Source organism: Leucopleurus acutus (genome assembly GCF_964270905.1).
Source record: "Leucopleurus acutus genome assembly, chromosome: 2".
Classification (NCBI taxonomy): domain Eukaryota; kingdom Metazoa; phylum Chordata; class Mammalia; order Artiodactyla; family Delphinidae; genus Leucopleurus; species Leucopleurus acutus.
The window spans coordinates 79,012,279-79,039,497 of NC_139143.1; the positions used below are offsets into that span (position 1 = coordinate 79,012,279).

The window sequence follows — 27,219 nt, forward strand, 5'->3', positions numbered from 1 at the left end:
ATGAGGCCTGTGGTGATGTGCCAACATCAGTGGTATTGCTACTCCGAGGTCACACCTGTTGCATTAGTGGGTGAGCAGACTCTCCTCTGACTTCTTCAGTCTTCAGTTCTTTCCCTATTACCGAATGCCACAGTGTGGAGGGGAAGGAAATATTTGCAGAAGGAAAGGCAGAGGCAGGAGGCTGATATTGAGAGAAACTCAGATCTGATCTCCTCTATTCCCTAAGACCCCTCTGTATGTCCAAGCTGGTGCCACTATCAAAGAACATAGAAATATCTCCTATTCACAGTGGAAAATGCTAGAGCCAAATCTTTATACATCTCCAAAAGAAGCTCATGTCACTACACTGTTTCAATTTCTGGTCCCATTGGTTAGTTGCAATTATATATACAAATATGATTATGCAAGCAGTCCATGCCCCTTTGTTCAAATTTTTTATATCCTGTATCAATTACTGATTCTACTCACCTTAGGCGGAGAGTAGAAAAATGTTGCCTTCCCCATAGACTCTCAAATTAAGCAAAGTTTAAAAGAATTGTAAGTGAAACAAATCTTGTTCATTAGATATTAATAACCAAGTAGGTACTGGTTTTTCAGAGTCTAGAAACTGCTTCTGAGGTATATACATCCCAGGCTGACTTTTACCTTGACAGGAAGGTATAGGACAAGAGCACTTCAGAATCAGAGGCCTTCACAGTGTTTGCCTAACTACGAATCATGTCTCCTGAACTTTTCTGAGCCCATACCAGGAACCTGAGACCTATCCCGCATGACACCTACCCACCCACTGCTACTAGGCAAAAAATGACAAAGAACAGATTTTGTCCCAGGCAGTTCCCCAAGTTGTGTCTGCTCCATTTCCAGCCCTAGTCCTAATAGGAATTAGCCCAGAAAAACTCCTAGTTGCAGCTGGGCCCTTCCTTACGCCCCACCCACCTCTCATTCACCTTTACCTGCCTTCGTCTTTCCATTTCCTATTCAGGAGTAACTCCAAAAGCTTTTCTTCTCCTCAATCCTCCATGGTCTACAAACTTCAAAAATGACAGAGTGACTCTCACATGCAGAGATTCCCTTTCTCCAGCCCAAGGAGACATATCTTGGTATCATAATGATCATTTGTTGGATAATAAATCTGAAGAGATCCAAATACACAAGACTGGATATTACAAATGCAAGACTCGAAGATCCTCTCCCAGTGACCCCGTACATATGGATTTTTTACCTGGTGAGGAAAGAAAGGAGGGAGTCTCTGAAATTAAACCACTGGGCAGCATGTCTAAGGGCTACGCTAATGCAGGGAGCCTAGGCAGGGCTGTAAACAGGCATGAGGATATTTGATGTATTGACCCCAGTGGGGAAAATAAGGAGATAGGACAGCAACAGAATGCTGCCTTGTCCATCCTCTCCATCCAGAGAAGTATTGGTAAGTATTGGTAAGAAGTATTGGTAAGTATTGGTAAGTATGGGGGAAGTCACCAGGAAAAAGGGACTTGGGTCTGAAGAAATGTATGGTATAAAACTTCTCTTTTAACAATATGTATGAGGATTTCTTAAGGATATTTTCTGGAAATTAGTTCATTATCCTAGGACAAGGGAGAACTGGGTTTTGGGATCATGTGGAAATGTTGATGGAGGACAGTTGCAGGTATGTATAGGACTGCAGCTCTTTCTTCATGGGCAGAAATGAGAGTTTGAAGAAACAAGCTTCAGGAAATAAATTGATTGCATTCCTCCACTCTTTGCAGACAGACTGATCATCCAGGCTCCACACCCTGTCTTTGAAGGAGATGATGTTGTTCTGAGATGCCAGGGGAAAGAAGCAACAAGTGAAACAGTTTTATACAAAAATAAAAAAGAAATTAGGAAGAGTTATATATCAAACTTCACACTAAATTCAGTCTCCAGGGACAATGGCAAATATCATTGTACTGCTTCTAGGAAAAACTTTTGGGGAATGAAGAGAGACATTTCAAAATCTCTAACAATTCAAGTTCAAGGTAATGGATGCCCTCCTGTGGGTAATAGGACTTGGCAGGGAAACTGTGTGAGGATTTAGGGAGGGGTTCATCAGTGGGGATTTCATGAAAATCCTCCAGTCATGGGAGGGAGATGGGAAGTGGTTCCACCTACTTGGGTCTCTGTGTTCTGATAGCTGGTGCTGAAAGCACACGTGCATCTTTCCAGGAGCCCTGAGCCTCACTACCTTGGGAACTGTGTTTGTTCTTCTCTCTAGAGCTGTTTCCCCCTCCTGTGCTGACAGCCAGACCCTCCCAACCCATAGAGGGGACACCGGTGACTCTGAAATGTGAAACTTGGCTCCCTCCACAGCGGTCATACATTCAGCTTCAATTCTGCTTCTTCAGAGAAGAGCAGGCCTTGGGATCAGGCTGGAGCAGCTCCCCAGAGCTCAATTTACCTACCATGTGGAGTGAAGACTCAGGTTCTTACTGGTGCCAGGCAGAGACAGTGACTCACCATGTCAGGAAAAGAAGCTTGAGATCCCAGATACATGTGCAGAGTGAGTGTCTGGGGCTGCACTTCCAGAGTCAGAGCTGGGGAGAGGAGAGGAGAGCAATGACATTTCCTGCTCCCTAGGACACTGAACATAACAGAGAGGAGAATTTCAGCTGTCCTGGTATCCTTCTCTCTTCAGGTTCAACACTGGCCTAATGTCCCTAGAACATTCTCTTCCATCTAACTCAGTTAATAACAGTTATTGATCAGTTACTGGGTCCCCAACCCTGTGGGGGGGGGGGGTTACGGAGACTTACAGGATATGTTCTCTCAAGAGTCAACAGATAGGGCTTCCCTGGTGGCACAGTGGTTGAGAGTCCGCCTGCCGATGCAGGGGACACGGGTTCGTGCCCCGGTCCAGGAAGATCCCACATGCCGTGGAGCGGTTGGGCCCGTGAGCCATGGTCACTGAGCCTGCGCGTCCGGAGCCTGTGCTCCATGACGGGAGAAGCCATAACAGTGAGAGGCCCGCGTAGCGCAAAAAAAAAAAAAAGTCAACAGACACAGATGACCACATGCAGTCTTTAGAGGTCCCTATGTTGCTTCCGTTTGTTGACCTAAACATATTCCAAAATAAAAGTGGAAGACAAACATGAACTGGAATAATCAGAAAAGAATGTGGGAAGATGGAGGTGAGAGTGGAGAAGAGTCTTGAAGGATAGGAAAGGGGTTTGAATTTCAGGATAGAAGTAATATGCTCAGGGTTCACTCTTATTTTGTGATCCATCAGTGCACCAAAGATTCCTTAGATATAAATGTAAATAAAATGTGACTGCAGTCAGCATTAGGTTTAAGAAAATCAGGAGCCTAGTCCCCACATTCCCCAAGAATGGAAACTGTTGTATGTGGTGGGAGGGGTGTTTCTACCTTTATAATAACATGCACAATTAATTCCTTATTGCCCACTTTGGACCCCTGCTTATTGTACCTGCTGCTATGGGCTTGTTCATGACAGAACCAGCCTTCTCCTTGACCCTGAAGTTTCTGCCATGAGAACCCTCATGTGTCATCTTGTGTCCTCCCAGGAGTCCCTGTGTCTGATGTAAATCTAGAGATCCGGCCCCCCGAGGGGCAGCTGATTGAAGGAGAAAATCTGCTCCTTATCTGCTCAGTAGCCAAGGGTACAGGGACTGTCACATTCTCCTGGCACAGAGAGGGCACAGTGAGAAGTTTGGGAACAAAGACCCAGCGTTCCTTGTCGGCAGAGCTGCAGATACTCACTGTGAAGGAGCATGATGCTGGGAGATACTACTGTGCAGCTGACAACATTCACGGTCCCATCCTCAGTAAACTGATTAGAGTCACACTGAGAAGTAAGTTCCCGATTCCTTCTATTCAGCCTCGGTTCACAAGCCAGGGTTTAGGCTTTCTATCAGCCATGAGGCTCTTTGGAAGAAGGCAAAGGTACAGAGTTGTGAAGATTTAGAAGCTAACCAAGGAATGGCAAAGATGACAAAAGTTGAAGATATTTTACTTGTGGAGAGGACCGTAGTGATGAAAACAAAATTGTCTAGGATTACTCTTCATGGTTCAAGAGATATACCTATATTTAAGTTTCTTGAGTGGGGTTATGAGTCTGTCACAGCATCAGAGTCCTCTGACAGTCTACTATCTCTCTCAGTTCCAGTGTCTCGCTCTGTCCTCACTCTCAGGGCTCCTGGGGCCCAGGTTGTGGTGGGGGACGTGATGGAGCTTCACTGTGAGGCCCGGAGAGGCTCTCCCCCGATCCTGTACGGATTTTATCATGATGGTGTCAGCCTGGGGAGCAGCTCAGTTCCCTCTGGAAGAGCATTCTTCAAATTCTCTCTGACTGCAGCACATTCTGGAAACTACTCCTGTGAGGCTGACAATGGCCTGGGGGTCCAGCTCAGTGACAGAGTGACTCTCAGTGTCACAGGTTAGTAGGGGTGCCTGCAGCAATTACAGCCCAGAATAGACTGTGTCTTCTCTTTTGGGCTACTTGCTGGTGTGACATTCCAGCAGACTCCCCACTTTTTCTTCCTCTACCTGAGAGTCCTGGGATTCTTTCTTCTGACTCTACATTCAGGAACTTAGGCCATTCCTAATGGTTTTTCTGCATTTATCAAGATGGTCATATGATTTTTATTTTTTATTTTATTGATGTGATGTACCATGTTGATTGATTTGCAAATGTTGAACTACTCTTGCATACATGGAGTAAATCCCACGTGATCATGGTGTATGATCCTTTTAAAGTACTGTTGTATTCGGTTTGTTAATATTCTGTTGAGGATTTTTGCATCTATGTTACCTGAGATATTGGCCTGTAATTTTCTTTTTTGTGTGTTGTCTTTGGTTTTGGTATCAGGGTGATGTTAGCCTTGTAAAATAAGTTAGGAAGTATTCCCTTCTCTTCAGGTTTTTTGAATATTTTGAGAAAGATAGGATTTACAGCACCTTTGAATGTTTGGTAGAATTCACCTGTGAAGTTATCTGGTCCCGTACTTTTATTCTTGGGAGGTTTTTGATTTCTATTTCAGTCTCTTTCCTAGTGATTGGTCATTCAGATTTTATTTTTTTATGATTCAGTCTCAGAAGGTTGTGTGATTCTAAGAATTTGCCCATTTATTCTAAGTTGCTCAATTTGTTGGCATATAACTGTCCACAATATTCTTGTATAATCCTTTGTATTTCTGGGCATTCATTGTTATAGCTCCTCTTTCATTTCTGATTTTATTTATCAGAGCCTTCTCTCATTTTTCTTAGTGAGTCTAGCTAAAGGTTTGGCAATTTTGTCCATCTTTTAAAAGAATCAGTTCTTAGTTTTTATCAATATTTTCTATTTTCTTTTTAGTGTATATTTCATTTCTCTTTGAATCTTTATCATTTCCTTCCTCCTACTGACTTTTGGCTTCATTTGTTCTTCTTTTTCTAGTTCCTTTAGGTGCAAAGTTAAATTTTGGTATGTCATATTTTCATTTTCATTTGTCTTCAGGTATTTTTTCAATTCACCTTTGATTTCTTGTTTGACCCAATAGTTGTTTAGCAGCTTGTTGTTTAGTCTCCACATATTTGTGATTTTCCAGCTTTCTTCTTGTGGTTGATCTCTAGTTTCATACCATTGTGAACAGGCAAGATGGTTGATATGATTTCAATCTTCTTAAATTCATTGAGACTTGTTTTGTATTCCAACATATGGTCTATTCTTGAGAAAGTTTCATGAGCACTTAAGAAGTATGTGTATTTTACTGCATTTGGATGGAATGTTCTGTATAAATTTATCAAGTCCATCTGGTCTAATGTATCTTTTAAGGCTGCTGTTTCCTTGTTGACTTTCTTTCTGTACGATCTATCCATTAATAGTGGGGTGTTACAGTTCCCTACTATTATTGTGTTGCTGTCAATTTCTTCCTTTAGATCTGTTAATAATTGCTTTGTATATTTTGGTGCTCCTATGTTACGTGCATATATATTTATCACTATTACGTCTTCTTGATGAATTGTCCCCTTTATCACAATTAATGTCCATTTTTGTCCTTTGTTATCTTTTTTGGCTTGAGGTCTATTTCTTCTGATATGAGCATGGTTATACCCACTTTTTTTTTTTTTTTGGCTGCCATATGCATGGAGTATCATCTTCCATCCTTTCACTATGAGCCTATGTTTGTCTTTAAAGGTAATGTGAGTTTCTTGGAGACAGCATAGAATTGGGTCTTATATTTTACTCCATCTAGCCACTCTATGTCTTTTGATTGGTGAATTCAACCCATTTACATTTAAGGTTATTATTGATAAAGGAGAATTTAGTATTGCCATTTTACCTTTCATTTTCAGGTTGCTCTATATCTCCATTTTTTTCTTCCCCTTAAGTTTCTGCCTGCCATTTTGGTTTTGTGGTTTTTTATGATATTTTTCTCAGTTTCCCTTTTTTCATGTTTTGTATCTCTGTTCTAGACTTATATTTTCTGGTTACACTGAGGTTTGCATAAGACCTCTCCTAGATAAAATAGTCTGTTTTCTGCTGATAGAATCTTATCTTCATTTACCTATATGGGTTCCATCCTTTTCCTCTTCCCCTTTTATGTTTTTATTGTCTCAAATTATCTCTTTTTGTATTGTGAGTTTTATACCAAATTGAAGTAGCTATAGTTATTTTTCTGACTTCCCTCCTTTTACCTTTATGCTATAATAAAGCGTTTAAAACCTATTCTGATAAAGAGCTGCAATTTTCTGATTCTGTCTATTTCAGTTTCCTCAAAGATTTGTATACTTTTGCCTTTTTGTTTTTTGTAGAAGAGCTTCTTTCAACAATTCTTGTAAGCAGAACCAGTGTTGATGTATTCCCTCAGCTTTCATTCATATGGGAAAGTCTTTGTTTCTCCTTCATATCTGAATAATAACTTTGCTGGAAAAAATATTCTTGGGTGACACTTTTTATCTCTCAGTATTTTGAGAATGTCATTCCATACCCTCTTGTCCTGGAGAATTTCTGTTGAGAAACCTGATGATAGGCTCATGGAGATTCTTTTGTAGGTTACCATCCTTTTTTCCCCCAGGCTGCCTTAAAATTCTTTCTTTGTGATTGACTTTTTTTTTTTTAACCTTTTTATTGGAGTATAATTGCTTTACAATGGTATGTTAGTTTCAGCTTCACAACAAAATGAATCAGTCATATATATACATATATTCCCATATCTCCCCCCGCCTGCGTCTCCCTCCCTCCCACCCTCCCCATGCCACCCCTCCAGGCGGTCACAAAGCACCGAGCTGATCTCCCTGTGCTATGCGGCTGCTTCCCACTAGCTATCTACCTTACGTTTGGTAGTGTATATATGTCCATGCCTCTTTATCGCTTTGTCACCGTTTACCCTTCCCCCTCCCCATAGCCTCAAGTCCATTCTCTAGTAAGTCTGTGTCTTTATTCCTGTTTCACCCCTAGGTTTTTCATGACATTTTTTTTTTTAAATTCCATATATATGTGTTAGCATACGGTATTTGTCTCTCTCTTTCTGACTTACTTCACTCTGTATGACAGACTCTAGGTCTATCCACCTCATTACAAATAGCTCAATTTCGTCTCTTTTTATGGCTGAGTAATATTCCATTGTATATATGTGCCACATCTTCTTTATCCATTCATCTGATGATGGACACTTAGGTTGTTTCCATCTCTGGGCTATTGTAAATAGAGCTGCAATGAACATTTTGGTACATGACTCTTTTTGAATTATGGTTTTCTCAGGGTATATGCCCAGTAGTGGGATTGCTGGGTCATATGGTAGTTCTATTTGTAGCTTTCTAAGGAACCTCCATACTGTTCTCCACAGTGGCTGTATCAATTTACATTCCCACCAACAGTGTAAGAGGGTTCCCTTTTCTCCACACCCTCTCCAGCATTTATTGTTTCTAGATTTTTTGATGATGGCCATTCTGACTGGTGTGAGATGATATCTCATTGTAGTTTTGATTTGCATTTCTCTCATGATTAGTGATGTTGAGCATTCTTTCATGTGTTTGTTGGCACTCTGTATATCTTCTTTGGAGAAATGTCTATTTAGGTCTTCTGCCCATTTTTGGATTGGGTTGTTTGTTTTTTTGTTATTAAGCTGCATGAGCTGCTTATAAATTTTGGAGATCAATCCTTTGTCAGTTGCTTCATTTGCAAATATTTTCTCCCATTCTGAGGGTTGTCTTTTGGTCTTCTTTATGGTTTCCTTTGCTGCGCAAAAGCTTTTAAGTTTCATTAGGTCCCATTTGTTTACTCTTGTTTTTATTTCCATTTCTCTAGGAGGTGGGTCAAAAAGGACCTTGCTGTGATTTATGTCATAGAGTGTTCTGCCTATGTTTTCCTCTAAGAGTTTGATAGTTTCTGGCCTTACATTTAGGTCTTTAATCCATTTTGAGCTTATTTTTGTGTACGGTGTTAAGGAGTGATCTAATTTCATACTTTTACATGTAGCTGTCCAGTTTTCCCAGCACCACTTATTGAATAGGCTGTCCTTTCTCCACTGTACATTTCTGCCTCCTTTGTCAAAGATAAGGTGACCATATGTGCGTGGGTTTATCTCTGGGCTTTCTATCCTGTTCCATTGATCTATCTTTCTGTTTTTGTGCCAGTACCATACCGTCTTGATAACTGTAGCTTTGTAGTATAGTCTGAAGTCTGGGAGCCTGATTCCTCCAGTTCCTTCTTTCGTTCTCAAGATTGCTTTGGCTATTCTGGGTCTTTTGTGTTTCCATACAAATTGCAAAATTTTTTGTTCTAGTTCTGTGAAAAATGCCAGTGGTAGTTTGATAGGGATTGCATTGAATCTATAGATTGCTTTCGGTAGTAGAGTCATTTTCACAATGTTGATTCTTCCAATCCAAGAACATGGTATATCTCTCCATCTATTTGTATCATCTTTAATTTCTTTCATCAGTGTCTTATAATTTTCTGCATACAGATCTTTTGTCTCCTTAGGTAGGTTTATTCCTAGATATTTTATTCTTTTTGTTGCAATGGTAAATGGGAGTGTTTTCTTGATTTCACTTTCAGATTTTTCATCATTAGTATATAGGAATGCCAGAGATTTCTGTGCATTAATTTTGTATCCTGCCACTTTACCAAATTCATTGATTAGCTCTAGTAGTTTTCTGGTAGCATCTTTAGGGTTCTCTATGTATAGGATCATGTCATCTGCAAACAGTGACAGCTTTACTTCTTCTTTTCCGATTTGGATTCCTTTTATTTCCTTTTCTTCTCTGATTGCTGTGGCTAAAACTTCCAAAACTATGTTGAATAAGAGTGGTGAGAGTGGGCAACCTTGTCTTGTTCCTGATCTTAGTGGAAATGCTTTCAGTTTTTCACCATTGAGGATGATGTTTGCTGTGGGCTTGTCATATATGGCCTTTATTATGTTGAGGAAAGTTCCCTCTATGCCTACTTTCTGCAGGGTTTTTATCATAAATGGGTGTTGAATTTTGTCAAAAGCTTTCTCTGCATCTATTGAGATGATCATATGGTTTTTCTCCTTCAGTTTGTTAATATGGTTTATCACATTGATAGATTTGCGTATATTGAAGAATCCTTGCATTCCTGGAATAAACCCCACTTGATCATGATGTATGATCTTTTTAATGTGCTGTTGGATTCTGTTTGCTAGTATTTTGTTGAGGATTTTTGCATCTATGTTCATCAGTGATATTGGCCTGTAGTTTTCTTTCTTTGTGACATCCTTGTCTGGTTTTGGTATCAAGGTGATGGTGGCCTCGTAGAAGGAGTTTGGGAGTGTTCCTCCCTCTGCTATATTTTGGAAGAGTTTGAGAAGGATAGGTGTTAGCTCTTCTCTAAATGTTTGATAGAATTCGCCTGTGAAGCCATCTGGTCCTGGGCTTTTCTTTGTTGGAAGATTTTTAATCACAGTTTCAATTTCAGTGCTTGTGATTGGTCTGTTCATATTTTCTATTTCTTCTTGATTCAGTCTTGGCAGGTTGTGCCTTTCTAAGAATTTGTCCATTTCTTCCAGATTGTCCATTTTATTGGCATAGAGTTGCTTGTAGTAATCTCTCATGATCTCTTTTATTTCTGCAGTGTCAGTTGTTACCTCTCCTTTTTCATTTCTAATTCTATTGATTTGGGTCTTCTCCCTTTTTTTCTTGATGAGTCTGGCTAGTGGTTTATCTATTTTGTTTATCTTCTCAAAGAACCAGCTTTTAGTTTTATTGATCTTTGCTATTGTTTCCTTCATTTCTTTTTCATTTATTTCTGATCTGATTTTTATGATTTCTTTCCTTCTGCTAGCTTTGGGGTTTTTTTGTTCTTCTTTCTCTAATTGCTTGAGGTGCAAGGTTAGGTTGTTTATTCGAGATGCTTCCTGCTTCTTAAGGTGGGCTTGTATTGCTATAAACTTCCCCCTTAGAACTGCTTTTGCTGCATCCCACAGGTTTTGGGTCGTTGTGTCTCCATTGTCATTTGTTTCTAGGTATTTTTTGATTTCCTCTTTGATTTCTTCAGTGATATCTTCATTATTAAGTAGTGTATTGTTTAGCCTCCATGTGTTTGTATTTTTTACAGATCTTTTCCTGTAATTGATATCTAGTCTCATGGCGTTGTGGTCAGAAAAGATACTTGATACAATTTCAATTTTCTTAAATTTACCAAGGCTTGATTTGTGACCCAAGATATGATCTATCCTGGAGAATGTTCCATGAGCACTTGAGAAAAATGTGTATTCTGTTGTTTTTGGATGGAATGTCCTATAAATATCAATTAACTCCATCTCGTTTAATGTATCATTTAAAGCTTGTGTTTCCTTATTTATTTTCATTTTGGATGATCTGTCCATTGGTGAAAGTGGGGTGTTAAAGTCCCCTACTATGAATGTGTTACTGTCGATTTCCCCTTTTATGGTTGTCAGTATTTGCCTTATGTATTGAGGTGCACCTATGTTGGGTGCATAAATATTTACAATTGTTATATCTTCCTCTTGGATTGATCCCTTGATCATTATGTAGTGTCCTTCTTTGTCTCTTCTAATAGTCTTTGTTTTAAAGTCTATTTTGTCTGATATGAGAATTGCTACTCCAGCTTTCTTTTGGTTTCCACTTGCATGAAATACCTTTTTCCATCCCCTTACTTTCAGTCTGTATGTGTCTCTAGATCTGAAGTGGGTCTCTTGTAGACAGCAAATATATGGGTCTTGTTTTTGTATCCATTCAGCCAATCTGTGTCTTTTGGTGGGAGCATTTAGTCCATTTACATTTAAGGTAATTATCGATATGTGTGTTCCTATTCCCATTTTCTTCATTGTTTTGGGTTTGTTATTGTAGGTCCTTTCCTTCTTTTGTGTTTCTTGTCTAGAGAAGTTCCTTTAGCAGTTGTTGTAGAGCTGGTTTGGTGGTGCTGAACTCTCTCAGCTTTTGCTTGTCTGTAAAGGTTTTAATTTCTCCATCAAATCTGAATGAGATCCTTGCTGGGTAGAGTAATCTTGGTTGCAGGTTTTTCTCCTTCAACACTTTCAATATGTCCTGCCACTCCCTTCTGGCTTGCAGAGTTTCTGCTGAAAGATCAGCTGTTAACCTTATGGGGATTCCCTTGTGTGTTATTTGTTGTTTTTCCCTTGCTGCTTTTAATATGTTTTCTTTGTATTTAATTTTTGACAGTTTGATTAATATGTGTCTTGGCGTATTTCTCCTTGGATTTATCCTGTGTGGGACTCTCTGTGCTTCCTGGACTTGATTAACTATTTCCTTTCCCATATTAGGGAAGTTTTCAACTATAATCTCTTCAAATATTTTCTCAGTCCCTTTCTTTTTCTCTTCTTCTTCTGGAACCCCTATAATTCGAATGTTGGTGCGTTTAATGTTGTCCCAGAGGTCTCTGAGACTGTCCTCAGTTCTTTTCATTATTTTTTCTTTATTCTGCTCTGCAGTAGTTATTTCCACTATTTTATCTTCCAGGTCACTTATCCGTTCTTCTGCCTCAGTTATTCTGCTATTGATCCCATCTAGAGTACTTTTAATTTCATTTATTGTGTTGTTCATCGTTGCTTGTTTCATCTTTAGTTCTTCTAGGTCCTTGTTAACTGATTCTTGCAATTTGTCCATTCTATTGTCCATTCTATCTCCAAGATTTCGGATCAACCTTACTATCATTATTCTGAATTCTTTTTCAGGTAGACTGCCTATTTCCTCTTCATTTGTTAGGTCTGGTGGGTTTTTATCTTGCTCCTTCATCTGCTGTGTGTTTTTCTGTCTTTTCATTTTGCTTATCTTACTGTGTTTGGGGTCTCCTTTTTTTTTTTTTTGCAGGCTGAAGGTTCGTAGTTCCTGTTGTTTTTTGAGTCTGTCCCCAGTGGCTAAGGTTGGTTCAGTGGGTTGTGTAGGCTTCCTGGTGGAGGGTACTAGTGCCTGTGTTCTGGTGTATGAGGCTGGATCTTGTCTTTCTGGTGGGCAGGTCCACGTCTGGTGGTGTGTTTTGGGGTGTCTGTAGACTTATTATGATTTTGGGCAGCCTCTCTGCTAATGGGTGGGGTTGTGTTCCTGTCTTGCTAGTTGTTTGGCATAGGATGTCCAGCACTGTAGCTTGCTGGTCGTTGAGTGAAGCTGGGTGCTGGCGTTGAGATGGAGATCTCTCGGAGATTTTTGCTGTTTGATATTATGTGCAGCTGGGAGGCCTCTTGTGGACCAGTGTCCTGAAGTTGGCTCTCCCACCTCAGAGGCACAGCACTGAGTCCTGGCTGCAGCACCAAGAGCCTTTTATCCACAGGGCTCCTTAATTTGGGATGATTCGTTGTCTATTCAGGTATTCCAAAGATGCAGGGTATATCAAGTTGATTGTGGAGCTTTAATCCGCTGCTTCTGAGGCTGCTGGAAGAGATTTCCCTTTCTCTTCTTTGTTCTCACAGCTCCCAGGGGCTCAGCTTTGGATTTGGCCCTGCCTGTGCGTGTAGGTCGCCGGAGGGCGTCTGTTCTTTGCTCAGACAGGACGGGGTTAAAGGAGCCGCTGATTCGGAGGCTCTGGCTCACCCAGGCCGGGGGGGGGTGGGTAGGGAGGGTCACGGAGTGCAGGGCGGGCCTGCAGCGGCAGAGGCCGGCGTGACGCTGCAGCCTGAGGCGCGCCGTGCGCTCTCCCGGGGGAGCCGTCCCCGGATCCCGGGACCCCGGCAGCGGCGGGCTGCACAGGCTCCCCGGAAGGGCGTGTGGCTAGTGACCTGCGCTCGCACACAGGCCTCCTGGCGGCGGCAGCAGCGGCCTTAGCGTCCCATGTCCGTCTCTGGGCTCCGCACTCTTAGCCGCGGCTCGCGCCCGTCTCCGGAGCTCTCCCAAGCAGCGTTCCCAATCCCCCCTCCTCGTGCACCAGGAAACAAAGAGGGACGTAAAAGTCTCTTGCCTCTTCGGCAGGTCCAGACCCCTCCCCAGACTCTCTCCCGGCCAGCCGCGGCGCACCAACGCCCTGCAGGCTGTGTTCACGCCGCCAACCTCAGTCCTCTCCCGGCGCTCCGACAAAAGCCGGAGCCTCAGCTCCCAGTCCCGCCCGCCCCGGCGGGCGAGCAGACAAGCCTCTCAGCTGGTGAGTGCCGGTCGGCCCGATGCTCTGCGCTGGAATCTCTCCGCTTTGCCCTCCGCACCCCTGTTGCTGTGCTCTCCTCCGCGGCTCCCAAGCTCCCCCACTCCGCCTCCCGAAGTCTCCACCCGCGAAGGGGCTCCTAGTGTGTGGACACTTTTCCTCCTTCACAGCTCTCTCCCGCTGGTGCAGGACCCGTCCCTATTCTTTTGTCTCTGTTTAGTTTTTTCTTTTGCCCTAACCAGGTACGTGGGGGGTTCCTTGCCTTTTGGGAGGTCTGAGGTCTTCTGCCAGCGTTCAGTAGGTGCTCCGTAGGAGTTGTTCCACGCGTAGATGTATTTCTGGTGTATCTGTGGAGAGGAAGGTGATCTCCGCGTCTTACTCTTCCGCCATCTTCCCGGAACTCCTCGTGATTGACTTTTGACAATTTTAATATAACATGTCTTGTAAAAGGTATTTTTGCATTGAAGTAATTAAGTGTTCTCTTAGCTTCATGGATTTGTATATCCAGTTTCTTTCCTAGGTTTGGGAAGTTCTCAGCTATTATTTATTTAAATATACTCTCTGTTCGCCTCTCCCTGTTTTCTCCTGGGACACCCCTTATACTAATGTTGCCTTTCCTAAAAGAGTCAGATAGCTCTTGGAGAATTCCCTCATTTTTAAATTATCTTATTTATCTCTCCTCTTATACTTGTATCATGTCTAGATTTCTATCTTGAGATTGCTAATTCTCTCTTTCATATAGTCTGATCTATTTCTAGTGCTTTCCAAGGCATTCTTCTCAACATTTATTCAGTTCTTCAATTCCAGAATTCCTGTTTGGCTCTTTTTTAGAGTTTTAATATATCTGGTAAAGTATTTCTTTTGTTCATTAATTTTATTTCTGAGCTCATTAATCTGGCTTTCTGAGTGTTCTTGTAGCTTGTTGAGTTTCTGAATGACAACTGTTTTGACTTTCTTTGAATTCTTTCTCAGTTAGATCACAATATTTCATGACTGTAAGTTTGAATTCTTTCTCAGTTAGATCACAATATTTCATGACTGTAAGTTTGGTTTCTGGAGAATTGCCAGTTTCTTTTTGTGGTACAGTGTTACTGTGATTCTTCATGGTACTTGATGGGTGGTTTCTCTGCTGGTGCACTTGATGTGGTGACAGTTAGATATCAGAGGCCTTTCTTTTGTTTCCCAGTAGGTGGTGGTATGGCATAAGTTTTTGGTTTCTCTTACCTAAGCTGCCTCTGGCTATGTTTGAGAGTAGTCACTTTCCATCCTCCCCTCTCTCTATAAGAAGTGTGGCTCTATTATCACTTCCTGTGCCTCCGGAGTTACTGCTGCTTTGCTCCTGAAGTGTTGCTGTTATCATCACCTGGTGCCCCAGGATGGTGGGCTGTTCTCTCGTGTCTGGGATCCCTTGAGTCATAGGCTCCACCAATGTAGGCAAAGCAAGGGGGTAGGGTGGGAGCTAGGGTCAGGCTGGCACCTATACCCTTTCTGATGTCATAAGGTTTGTGGACTCTGCCGTTGTGGGTTGAGGGGCAGGGGCTGGCGTCATGGGGCACTCATTAAAAAAATGAGTAAAGGACTTGAATAGACATTTCTCCAAAGAAGACATATAAATGGCTATTAGATACATGAAAAAAATGCTCAACATCACTCATTATTAGGGAAATGCAAACCAAAACTACAATGAAATACCACCTCATACTCATTAGGATGGGTACTATAAAAATAATAGAAAATAATAAGTGTTGGCTAGGATGTGGAGAAATTGGAATACTTGTGTAATGTTGGTAGGAATGTAAAATGATGAAATCATTATTGAGAACACTATGGAGGCTCCTCGGAAAATTAAAAATAGAGCTACCATATGATACAGAAATTCCACTTCTGGGTATACATCCCCCAACGCTGAAAATATATTCTCAAAAAGATATTTGTACACGCGTGTACAGAGCAACATTATTCATAATAGCTAAAACATGGAAACAACCGTTTATCTGTTGATAACCCAATATCCATTATCAATAGATAAATGGATAAGCAAAGTGTGGTATGCACATAATATGAAATATTACTCAGATTTAAAAAGAAAAGAAAATTCTGCTACATGCTACAACCTGGATGCATCTTGAGGTCATTATGCTAAGTGAAACAAACCAGTCAATAAAAGACAAATACTGTACGATCCCACTTATATAAGATGTTTAGGTTAGTCAAAATCATAGAAACAGAAAGTAGCCTGGTGCTTGTCAGGGGGTGGGGAAATGGAGTATAGGGAGTTATTGTTTAACGGGTATAGAATTTCACTTTTACAAGGTAAAAAGTTATGGAGATGGATGGTGGTATTGGTTTCACAATGTCATGAAATTATTTAATACCACTTAACTGTACACTTAAAAAGTTTATGATGGAAAATGTTAAGTTATGAGCATTTTACAGCAATAAAAATTGGATAAAAATATATGAGGTGGTGACATGGGTGGAAAGGCACACTGAGATGTGCAAAGAATGTATAAAGCCTTACCCCTGAGACCCTTGGCATTTGGCCCAGGTCACTATATATTGTAAAGGATGTACAGAAGGGTGAATTATTCCCATTCAATGGATTGTCTCCATGCTCCCTCCCCTTTAGCCAATCTCAGATGCAAAGCAAAGCTTAAGATCCTTACCAAACTTCTCTTGCCAATGAAGCACACAGCTTATATCTAAAGCACTGCACACAGATTGGCTCATCCAGGTTCCCTCACAACTTAGCAGAATCAGCAATCTCACAGTTCACATTAATTAATTATTGATTAATAATTCCATATATTAATTTAAAACATAGTGATTTTCTGTTTTTCCTGGCTGTCCTATTTCTATAATCACAAAGTAAAATGGAAATCATGTTGTTATTGCTGTGTCTGGATATTTTGGGGCCAATCTGGATCAATTTTGTCATCCACTCATTCACGAATTGTTGATGAACTATTACATGCCAAGACAAAGTTCCAGCAGCCGGAAATACAAAAACGAACAAACAGATAAGTCCTCATCCTTATGAAACTTACATTCTATTAGAGGAATCAGATATACAACAATGATAGATGATAGATAGATAAATAAGAGAGAGATACATAGATACATAGATTGATAGATGTTAGTGTTAATGCTATGCAGAAAAATAAAGCAAGGTAACTGGGTAAAAGGTAATGAGGTCCTACTTCAGATAGGTGTGGAAGTCTAGGTTTAAAACTAAGTCTCAGGAGTCAATCAATGATATGGAGAAACAAACCTTGCTTTTAGTTATTATTTCTATCAGTAACAGTAGCTAACATTTATCGAACATTTTACATACATGATTCTTATTACCATAGCTTGTGATATAATTATTATTAGCTCCATTTTACGAAGGAATAAACTGAGACTTGGAGCTAGTAAAAAGTTTTTAAAACATCAAGATCACAGGGCTAATAAAGAGCAGAGATGGGATTTAAACTCAGGTTTTCCTGAATCCCAGGTCTATGTTCCTACTACTAAACTAAACTAAATATTTCCTTTATTAACTTATCTTGTACACATACTTAATTAAAGCTGCTCATGAACTATGTTGCTTCCCTCAGTTCCAGTGTCTCATCCTGTCTTCACCTTCCACCCTGCTGGGGCCCAGGCTATGGTGGGAGATGTGTTAGAGCTTCGCTGTGAGGCACAAAGAGGCTCTCCCCCGATCCTGTATTGGTTTTATCACAAGAATGTCACCCTGGGGAGCATCTCGGACCCCTTTGGAGGAGGAGCATCCTTCAACCTCACTCTGATGGCAGAGCATTCTGGGAACTTCTCTTGTGGGGCTGACAATGGCCTGGGGGTCCAGCACAGTGAGATGGTGACACTCAGCGTCACAGGTGGGTTGGTGGTACCTGGGCTATAGGTTACATTTATAAGCAATAAAATATTTCTCCAATAGACTGTAGAAATTCTCCCAGTGTCAAAGAGTTATTAACATGAAAACAAGGCTTGAAGCTTCTGGAGACTGGTACTGATTTCATGGGGGTGGGGGAGGGAAAAGGAGTACATTTTAATGTTAGATTCTGGCAATCACTCTCATGTGCTATTATTTTGAAAATTACGAATTATACTGTAAATGATTCAAATTGAGAAATCAGAACCTGGCAAAAATCTGTCCTGATATATAGGTAGCCCCCACATACATGTTTTTTGTCTAGATAAAAAAATATTTGGCCCTGAACTCAAGTATAAGTCTCTTTACTTAGGGCCTTCCAGCAACAAAATAACGCTTATCACCGAGGGGGTCACTGCAGGACTGCTAAGCATCCTTGGCCTTGCTGCTACTGCTGCTCTGGTGTGTTACTTCAGGACCCAAAGGAATTCAGGTGAGTGACTATATCTTACTCTTTGATGTTGTGACTTTTGCCATTGCTGTAATAACTTGGACTTGTGTAGTACATCCTATAAAAGTCAATTATTCCTTTCCAAATACTAAGCCCTCAGTTCTAATCACTGCCACTCTGTGGCAGTGACAAAAAGGTACAACAAATTTCTTAATGAAGTTACTACTCCATGTGTTTAATTTGAGATTTAAATCAGAGAACAGAGTTTAGCTTCCATTTAAAAATTAGAAAGTTAAGTATTTACTGTTCCAACCCTAGTCCAAAGCTTACTGAAAACAAAAAGAAGGAAAAACAAAGTCCTCCACTTGTAACAACAACAAAAATAGACAATAGCCATAAGTACAAACCATAAACTCTGAGATATATCTGAAAAGCATATAAAGACAGTGATATTTATTAGTAGATAAAATTAATAGATATTCTGAGAATGAAATTAAAATTTTAATTTCTGATTGTTGCTAGTATATAGAAATTCAGTTGATTTTTGTACATTGATCTCATATCCTGCAACCTTACTAAACAGACTTATTAATTCTAGTATTAGTTTTGTAGATTCCATCAGATTTTTCTGCATAGATGATCAAGTCATCTGGGAATAAAGATAATTTTACTCCTTACTTTCCAATCTGGATTCCTTTTATTTCTTTTTCTTGCCTTAATGGACTGGCTAGAACCTCCTGTACAATGTTGAATAGAAGTGTTGAGAATAGACCTACTTGTCTTGTTCTTGAACTTAAAGGGGGGAAAGTGTTTGGACTTTCACCACTGCATATGATAATATTAGCTGTGGATTTCTTGTAGCTGCTGTTTATTAGGCTGAAGAACTCCCTACTAATTGTAATTTGCTGACAGTTTTTACAGAAGAAATGACAAATGTTTTTTCTACATTGATTGAGATGATCATATGATTTTATTTTCTAGTCTAGTGATACAGATTTTGGATTTTGAATGTTGAACTGGCTTTGCATTTCTGGGGTCAACCTCACTTGCTTATAATTTTTGAATTTGATTTGCTAAAATCTTTAAGAACGTTTGCACCTATGCTCATAAGGGATATTGATTTGGTAGTTTTATTTTCTTGTCATTTCTTTTTCTGGCTTGATGTCTAGGTAATACCCACTTAGTTATCACTTCCAGAATTCTTCATGCCTTTTTGTATATACATACATCCATATGGTATCATTCTCTCTCAGTTTGAAGGACTTCTTTTTAACATTTCTTGTACTATGGGTTTGTTTGTGAACTTGATTGACAGTGTTGCTGAAGTCTTCTATATCCTTTCTGATTTTCTTTTTACTTGATCTATCAGTTATTGAGAGAAGGGTATTGAAATCTTCAACAATATTTGTAAATGTTTCCATTTCTTTTTGCAATTCTATCACATGTACTTCATGTATTTTGAAACTTTATTATTAGGTGCACAAATATTTATCATTGTTATGTGTTTTTGATGAAATGACCACATTATGACCTTTTTATTCCTGTAGCATCATTTACTCTGAAATATTCTTTGATATTAATATATTAATATAAATAATGTTAGCATGATATTTCTTTTTTCTACCCTTTTAACTTATTTGTGCCTCTATATATATATATATATTTTTTTTTTGCGGTACGCAGGCCTCTCACTGTTGTGGCCTCTCCCGTTGTGGAGCACAGGCTCCAGATGCGCAGGCTCAGCGGCCATGGCTCATGGGCCCAGCCGTTCCGCAGCATGTGGGATCTTCCCAGACCAGAGCACGAACCCGTGTCTCCTGCATCGGCAGGCGGACTCTCAACCACTGTGCCACCAGGGAAGCCCTGTGCCTCTATATTTAAAGTGTATTTTTATAGATAGCATATAGTTAACTTGGATTTTTTTAATCTAATATGGCAGTCTCTACCCTTTAATTTTAAAAATTTAGACCATTTAGATTAATGTGATTATTGATAGGGTTAGGTCCCTAAATCTATTATTTTGCTATTTGTTTTCTATTTGTCTCATCTGTTCTTTGTTTTCCGTTTCCTTTTTTTTTCTACCCTCTTTTGGACCACTTGAGTATTTTTTATGATTCCATTTTATTTCCTTTTTTGGCTTATTATCTATATAACTCATTGCTTTGTTATTTTAGTGGTTGTTTTAGAGCGTATGGTATACATATCTAACTTATCACAGTCTACTTACAAGTGACATTTTATCACTTCATGTATAGCATAAGAATCTTACCATTTTGTACTCCATTTCTCCCCTGCCTGTTACATTGCTATTAATTTTGTAAACAATTATCTTTTAAAGAAGTTTACATATAATTTTAAAATATTATACATTTACTTATAAAGTTACCACTTCCAATGTTCTTCATTCCTTTTTGTATATCCATATGTTCATCTGGTATCATTTTCTTTCCACCTAAAAGATTTCTTTTAACATTTCTTGTAGTATGGGTCTGCTGGTGGTGAATTATTTCAGCTTCTGTATGTTGTTTTCTTTCAATATTTTAAAATACTGTACTGTCTTCCTGTGTGCATGGTTTCTAACAAGAAATCTGCCATAATCCTTGTCTTTGTCTTATGTGATTGCTTTTATTTTTCTCTCTGAATGATTTTTCATGGATCAGAAATCTTTGAGTGCATAGACTGTTTTATTCAGTGCTTTGAGTGCTTATAAGGTTTCAAGACTTTATATCTGGAATTACTAATCCTTTACTTTCTGTCTTTCTCTGTGGTGTAACATGAACTCTCTTTTTCTGTCAGACCAAATGGTTCTGTTTTCCTTTTTCAGGGCTCATATTGAAAATCAAGCAAATAAACAAATAATTGGGTCTCAATTTAATGAAGGCTTTACATACTTTCCTTAATGATAGTGGTTAAGCATTGTCTTCTGACTTCCACTTTCAGGTCAATCAATGAGCATCCGTCCTTCCTCTTTGTATAAAAAATGGCATCATCATTTTATGACTGATATTTAAAGCTACTTAATAGTTTCTTAAATAATATTACATATACAATTATGTGTGTAGCACTAACCCTGATAGTACTCATCATAAAATCTGTCATTCATGCAGAGTCTATTATACGCAATTTTATAGTGTCTAATTCTCTCAGTTTTTCAGTATGTACATTTCACTTCAATTAAACCAATATCATTATAACCATATTAAAGATGAAGAAATGAAGATCTGGAGAAGTTAGAAACCTTTCCAAATTCATGTGTATCTACTAAGAGTCAGAGTTAGGTCTTAACTGGGGTCTCCCTAGCCCTTGAGTCCATATACTCTCCATTACATCTTGGTGACTTGTAAAAGGCTGGTTGTACCTCCTACTTTAAAAATTACTTTTCTATCTCATTACCTATCTGGATGTCATTTATTAATCAGTAACATACTAGAAGTGCAGACATTAGAACCTCAGTATTGCAGTTGATAATATTAAAAAAACAGGTTGCTCAGTCAGTACAACACCAAATATCACAAGGGAAGGAAAGATTACCAATCATTATTTAATGTGATGCATGAGGGCAGAAACCCAGGAGATTATGTCCTCTATATCTAAGGGGAATGTTTTTTTAAATAGCAAACTCACCTAAGGAATTCTGACAGTGTCAATCAGAGGGTCTCTGCCTTTCACATCTCAAAATCTTGTCTACTGTACTTCCCTCATAGCAAAGTCTTCCTTCTCATTATTGACCAGTCTTCTCAGGGAAGAGCTCAGCCCTTTCAAATTCATCTAAAAGTGAAGGACTCTGCTCCTTAAGCCTGAGTGTTTCCTCCAAGTTACCTAAGGGAGTGATATATTTATTGACTCTATAACTGCTTGGAATTAAATTCCAGTAATGTAACTCTCCAAACTCCAGTCTCCTTAGCTGTATAATGGTCATAATAATAGTATATACCTTTTAGGTGCTATGAGACAATCTATGTAAACTGCTTAGCACAGTGCCTGGCCCATATATCTTTAGTGAATACTAGCTTATATTATAAATAGCCACCTTCTGGGTCTGTTTTCCTTTATGCAGATGAAGAGATAATCTGACTCTCAGATGCATCCTGGGACTTAGTTAACCTGCCTACAAGTGAGGGTATTAGTTGTTGATTGATATGGTTACAATGGCCCTGAGGAGAGAGATATAGGCCAGGATCACGCTTACACACCTCTAGTTTAACTCAGGACACCTGGTTCCCAAAGATGGGGTTTGTAGGCATTAATCAGTCATTTTCCATGAGAGGTAAGGCTGAATATGTTTACTTTGGGAAATAACTTGTGTCCTCTAAGACCAGTGAGACAGATATAGAGCCACAGATAAGTAGGCAAAGGGCAGAGATGGGAAACTGGGAGGAGGCTGTACTGGGCAGGCCAGAAAGATTTCAATATTTTTGTGTTAATGGAAAGCTGGCATATTTTCAAGGCTGATGGAGTAGGCTTCCAAATTAGGTTTACATGTAGTCACCTATTAAAAAATTGTCAACTTGTTTTTCTTTTAGTCCTCATAGTACATAGTTTAATTTGTTCAGTCGTTTAACAAATCTTTACTAAATATTTTCAACCTTCTAGGCACTGGAAATAGAAAAATAATTAAGACAAGTTTTGCGCCTTCAAGTAACACACCTTTTCATGAAGGAGAGAGTTAGAGGCAAACACAGAAATAGATAATTAAAATACAATATAGTAATTTTAATATTGCAGGGTTCTATGTGCATGGATATAGGTCACTTAATCCAGCCTGTTGGCATCAGGGAAAGCTCTGGAGGAGGAAAGATAAATTCGTATTAGCCAGGTGAAAGCGAAGGAAAGAAGGGGTATGGAGAAAACAATATGCACCCAATGTTGTTGAAATGGATTTGCAAGGTCAGAGATAAAGAAAGGTCTGGGCTTATTCTGGTAGTCCTATTGAGTCATACTTGTGTAATAAGTATTAATTTTAACCCCCCTCTAGGCCTCAGTCTCCTTGTCTCTACCTCATAGGGCTGCAGTGAGAACAGAGAAGTGGGAGTATGGGAAGCACTTGATCTAGAGTTAAATATTAAGTTGTCTCTCTTCTGCTACTTTGTCACAACTACTTAGAGTTCATGCTGCTATTACTGATTGAATGATTGAGAATAAGTGTGATTCTGTGCAAATGTCTCTCCAGACCCCACCTTCTTTATCTATAACATGACATAAGGGGTGGAGCCGGATGTTCTCAAAGATTTGCCATAGCTGAAATCTAGGCTGAATTTGATTTCTGGGAAAGGATATTCTAACATAGAGCACATTGTCCACAGAGATCACTTACCATCAATGTTCCTTTTTTCATTTTTCAGGAGGACTTTCCACCACTGGAACACCTAGGTGAGGTCTCTGCTTCTTGTGCTGTCAGCATTTTCATTTTATTTATGCTCACAAGATAGAACATGGAATTATGTACATTAAAAATATTTTACTCATTTCCTATTAAAATTTCAAATTCTTATGAAATAAAAAATGTGATTAAGAAGGCCACTTTCGATCATAGTTGTGAATAATACTCACTTATACCTACTTATACACAGAAATAATGTTATTTACTATCCATGGTTAATTTATCTCCTTCCTTAAGTGTGCGCCAGTAGAGAATTGATCACTGATGTCCTAATGATATCATCTTTCATAAGGCTACATTTATTCACTCCCTTATCACTCATTTCCCCACTCATACACTCATTCAGGAAACAATTATTGAATGCTGGCAATGTTCAACTCACAATATTAACTGCAGAAGGAAATGAAATTGGAAAAAAATACTTTTCCTGAAGAGCCTTCATAATATTTTACAGGAAAGGTAGATCATTGTAATATGAGGTAGAAAACTGAAAGGAACCTAAAAAAGGACAAAGGTCAACTTCTGTGGAATGCAGAAGCCTTTGTGTACCAATGTTAAAAAACATTTAAACTTTTGAAAGTAATAAAAAATAGGCAAACACAAGTGTTTACTCTATCAAAGGGACCTTGAACTATGTAGCCTTTGTCCTCTGACCTTGCCTCAGCTGGCCTTCTCTGTAATGCTGCCCTGGCTCTGTCTTGTGCCATACTTCTGACGTTTTCTCAAAAGAAGCATGAAGACTCAGAGTAGCAGCCATGATATTTTCACATGAACCATGCTGAGCTCTTCCTGGATATTGATTTTCCTGAGATTCTGTGTAATCCACAAATACTTTTCTCCTTTTTGTCTCTCTCCCCTTCTGTCACAGTTACAGTCCCAAGGAGTTTAAGGAACCTTCTAGAACCTCCCCCACAGACCCCCAAGAACCCACTTACTCTGAACCACCAAACCCAATGGAACAGCAGCCAGTGTACAGCAATGGTGAGAACTTCCTAAGGAACAGAGGGCTCCAGGGAGGAACCAGGGAGGGAAGAGAGATTGAGCAACAGTCCATGGTTCAGTCATATTCAATATAAAAATGTCATTTCTGTCACTATGTCAAGGTTAGAAGGTGGTTATAAACTTGGTGACTGGGAAGAAGAGTTTATAGTGTGAGCTCTTGACTGCAGCCAACTGTGATCTATTGTTTTGCAGTGGATCTTGGTGAGAGCAACCTGGTTTATTCCCAGATCTGCAGCATCCAAGATACAAAAGAAAATTCAGGTGAGACACAAGTAGAGGTAAGGTGGCAGTGTTTTATCAAATCCAGCAAGGGGTTTTTGATCAAAGAGTCATCTCAATATGAATCCAACATGAGAGGCATTAACTGCTCCTCTTATATTACCAATCCTATAATCATATCCATTCCCTCTTACCTGTCTACACTGCCACAATTACCCCATAAACTCTTTAAGGACAGACACCTTATTTCTTTGCTAATATATCAGTAGCATATAGTGTTATGCTTAGAAAATGATAGGCCCCCTCAAATTTTTCTTTAATGAATGAATGAACATAGGCGTAATAAATGAACAATAAATGAACATAATAAATGAACAAAGGCATAATAAATTAAGTCTTTAATTATCTAATGTGTAGACAATTGTAATTCTCTTAACTGGTCTCTTTATTTCTAATCTCATTCTCCTTCCAACCTTGTAACGACCTGTCTCCAGTGTGATCCCTCTGAGATGCACAATTGATCACATCATTGTCTAGGTTAACTGCCCTCAGTGATTCTGCATTTTAAAGCATGACCCTTGCCTTCCCCTGTGATTTTGTCCCTCCTCTAAGCTCTGCCTTATGTCCTTACTTTAGCCATATTGAACTCTTAACATTTCTTTGATCAAACTGGGTTGTTTTGTGCTTTGGTGCTCGTGCTTCTTATTTGTCTTGTAATGTTCTTGCCTCTAGTTTGTCTGTGACCCTTGCTCACATTTCAAGAAATAATTCAGTTATCATCGTGAAACTCAGTAATTCCCACCGGCCCTCCCTATCTCCTAACCTGAGAGGAACTGATTATCCTTTGTGGCAACAGCATAGTTTAATATGTATTTTTATCTTGGTGCTCATAATACTTCTTGCATTTGTTTCCATGTATGTTTCTCTATTTCTCTCCTTAAAAATGATAAGATTCTTAATTGTATGGACTGAGTTTATGTCATTTTTGCCACTTTATGGCTTACCAATGCTTAATAGAAGGTCATTGTTCACTGAATGCTTATTGGCTGAATAACTAAATGAAAGAGATCCAAAGAATCCCTTGGAAGGTTAGGAGTAATACACACACTGAATTTTCTCAATGTTAGCACTGCGTATCTTTGGCTTACTGGGCATTTTCTGTTTGGCCTTAGAATGCCAAGTCCCTATTGGAGCTGCCTCCTCCAATTTCTCTGTGCAAAGTGAAGTGAATCATATTTACTTCCTTCTCCCAGATGATCAATGTAGCCATAGAGGCACTAAATAGTAGTAGGGAGGTGGAAATAACAGAGTTGCTCTGCTGGGGTTGTGATGAGCCATGGAAAAAGGAAGATATTTTCAAGAAAGTCATTCTGGGCATTTTATGGGCAGAGGAAAGACTTTATTGTTTGTGTGAGGATGAGATTCTTGCTCTGTGAGGGCTTTGGAAGAATTCAGCAGAGGAGACAGGAAATGAGTCAGCAGAGGAAAGATTGGCTTGGAATGCACTGTGAGTAGGTTGTAAGTTACAATGTATTACCCACAGTTTAATACTTTTCTTTCCTCTTCCCATCCAACAGCAAATTCACCAAAGAAACACTGGGAGGATAAGGTGGGTCATATTTCCTGACTTGCCTTCCCCTCTGCTCTTCCTCACCTACATTTAGGTACTTACTATCTGTGTTTTGTTTTGTTTTGTTTTTTCCACTAGGAGCCTGCAGTCATCTATTCAGAGTTGAAGAAGGCACATCTAGATGATTCTGCAGGGCTGGCCATCAATCAAGACAGGGACCTTGAAGATGCTGCAGAAAACTATGAGAATGTCCCATGTGCACTGTCAGCCATAGACCACTAGCTCTGTACCCATAGTGGCTCACAGAGACCCTGAGAAGCAGCCTGTGTCATTATCTCTGTTATCTCCAGCCATGCTACCTCTTTCCCTCCAGGGCTCAGCATCCCAAGAGGCTGGGCTATAGGGAACATCAGCCTGGGTGAAAGCTCTGCCAACTTCCTCTGTGCCTGAGTCTGTGTATTATCTAGGAACATAGTGATCAGCATTTGAGTAAATTCTGCATTCTTTTCACAGTAGAGACACATGTGAAGGCAGGGCAGTTGGGCCTTCAGCTCCCGGGCCTGTTGATGAGAAAGGAGAAATGGTCTAGCCAGGATCATGAGGATGCAATCGTGACCGGTTGATCTAAGTGGGATCAAAATCTTTTAATGTACTATCTCTACATAAACAGTTTGTTCTAAACATCTTGTTTCCATTTTTGTGGGGTTGATAGTGGCATGGCTGATGTTCTGTTGTACATGCTTTGTTCCAGCTACCAAATTGGAAACAACCAAAAAGCTTTGTTCTATCCATGTATATACTATTTCTTCATGAACTATACATCAGTATTAAGATTTTTTAAAATAACACATTCTATTTAATGGGAGAGAGCTTCCAAATTGTCTGATTAGATAGTATAATGAACTGAATTGTATTCTCTCAAAATTCAATGTAACTATACTTGGAGATAGGACCTTTAAGGAGATAATTATGGTTAAATGAGGTCATAAGGGTGGCCCCTAATTGAATTGGACTGGTGTCTTTCTAAGAAGAAGAGGAGACACCAGAGCCCTCTCTATCTTTCTTCATGCACACAGAGGAAAGGCCATGTGAAGACACAGCAAGACAGATATCTGCAAAGCCTGAAGGTGGCAGGAAGAGAGGTCTCGCCAGAAACCAACTCTGCCAGCACCTTGATCTTGGACTTCTAGAACTGTGA

The 27,219-nt window shown here is 39.6% G+C and overlaps 1 protein-coding gene across 1 annotated transcript; it reads left to right on the forward strand.

The window, feature by feature from the left end:
* Positions 1–27,219, forward strand: LOC309957767 (Fc receptor-like protein 3; the record flags this gene model as incomplete). The annotated part of the gene is given in 14 exon segments (XM_082833208.1): positions 1–70; positions 983–1,225; positions 1,746–1,997; positions 2,234–2,518; positions 3,540–3,827; positions 4,136–4,411; positions 17,125–17,403; positions 17,773–17,892; positions 23,193–23,220; positions 24,099–24,211; positions 24,425–24,493; positions 26,029–26,060; positions 26,160–26,276; positions 27,100–27,219. Coding segments are annotated over 14 exon segments (2,292 nt in total).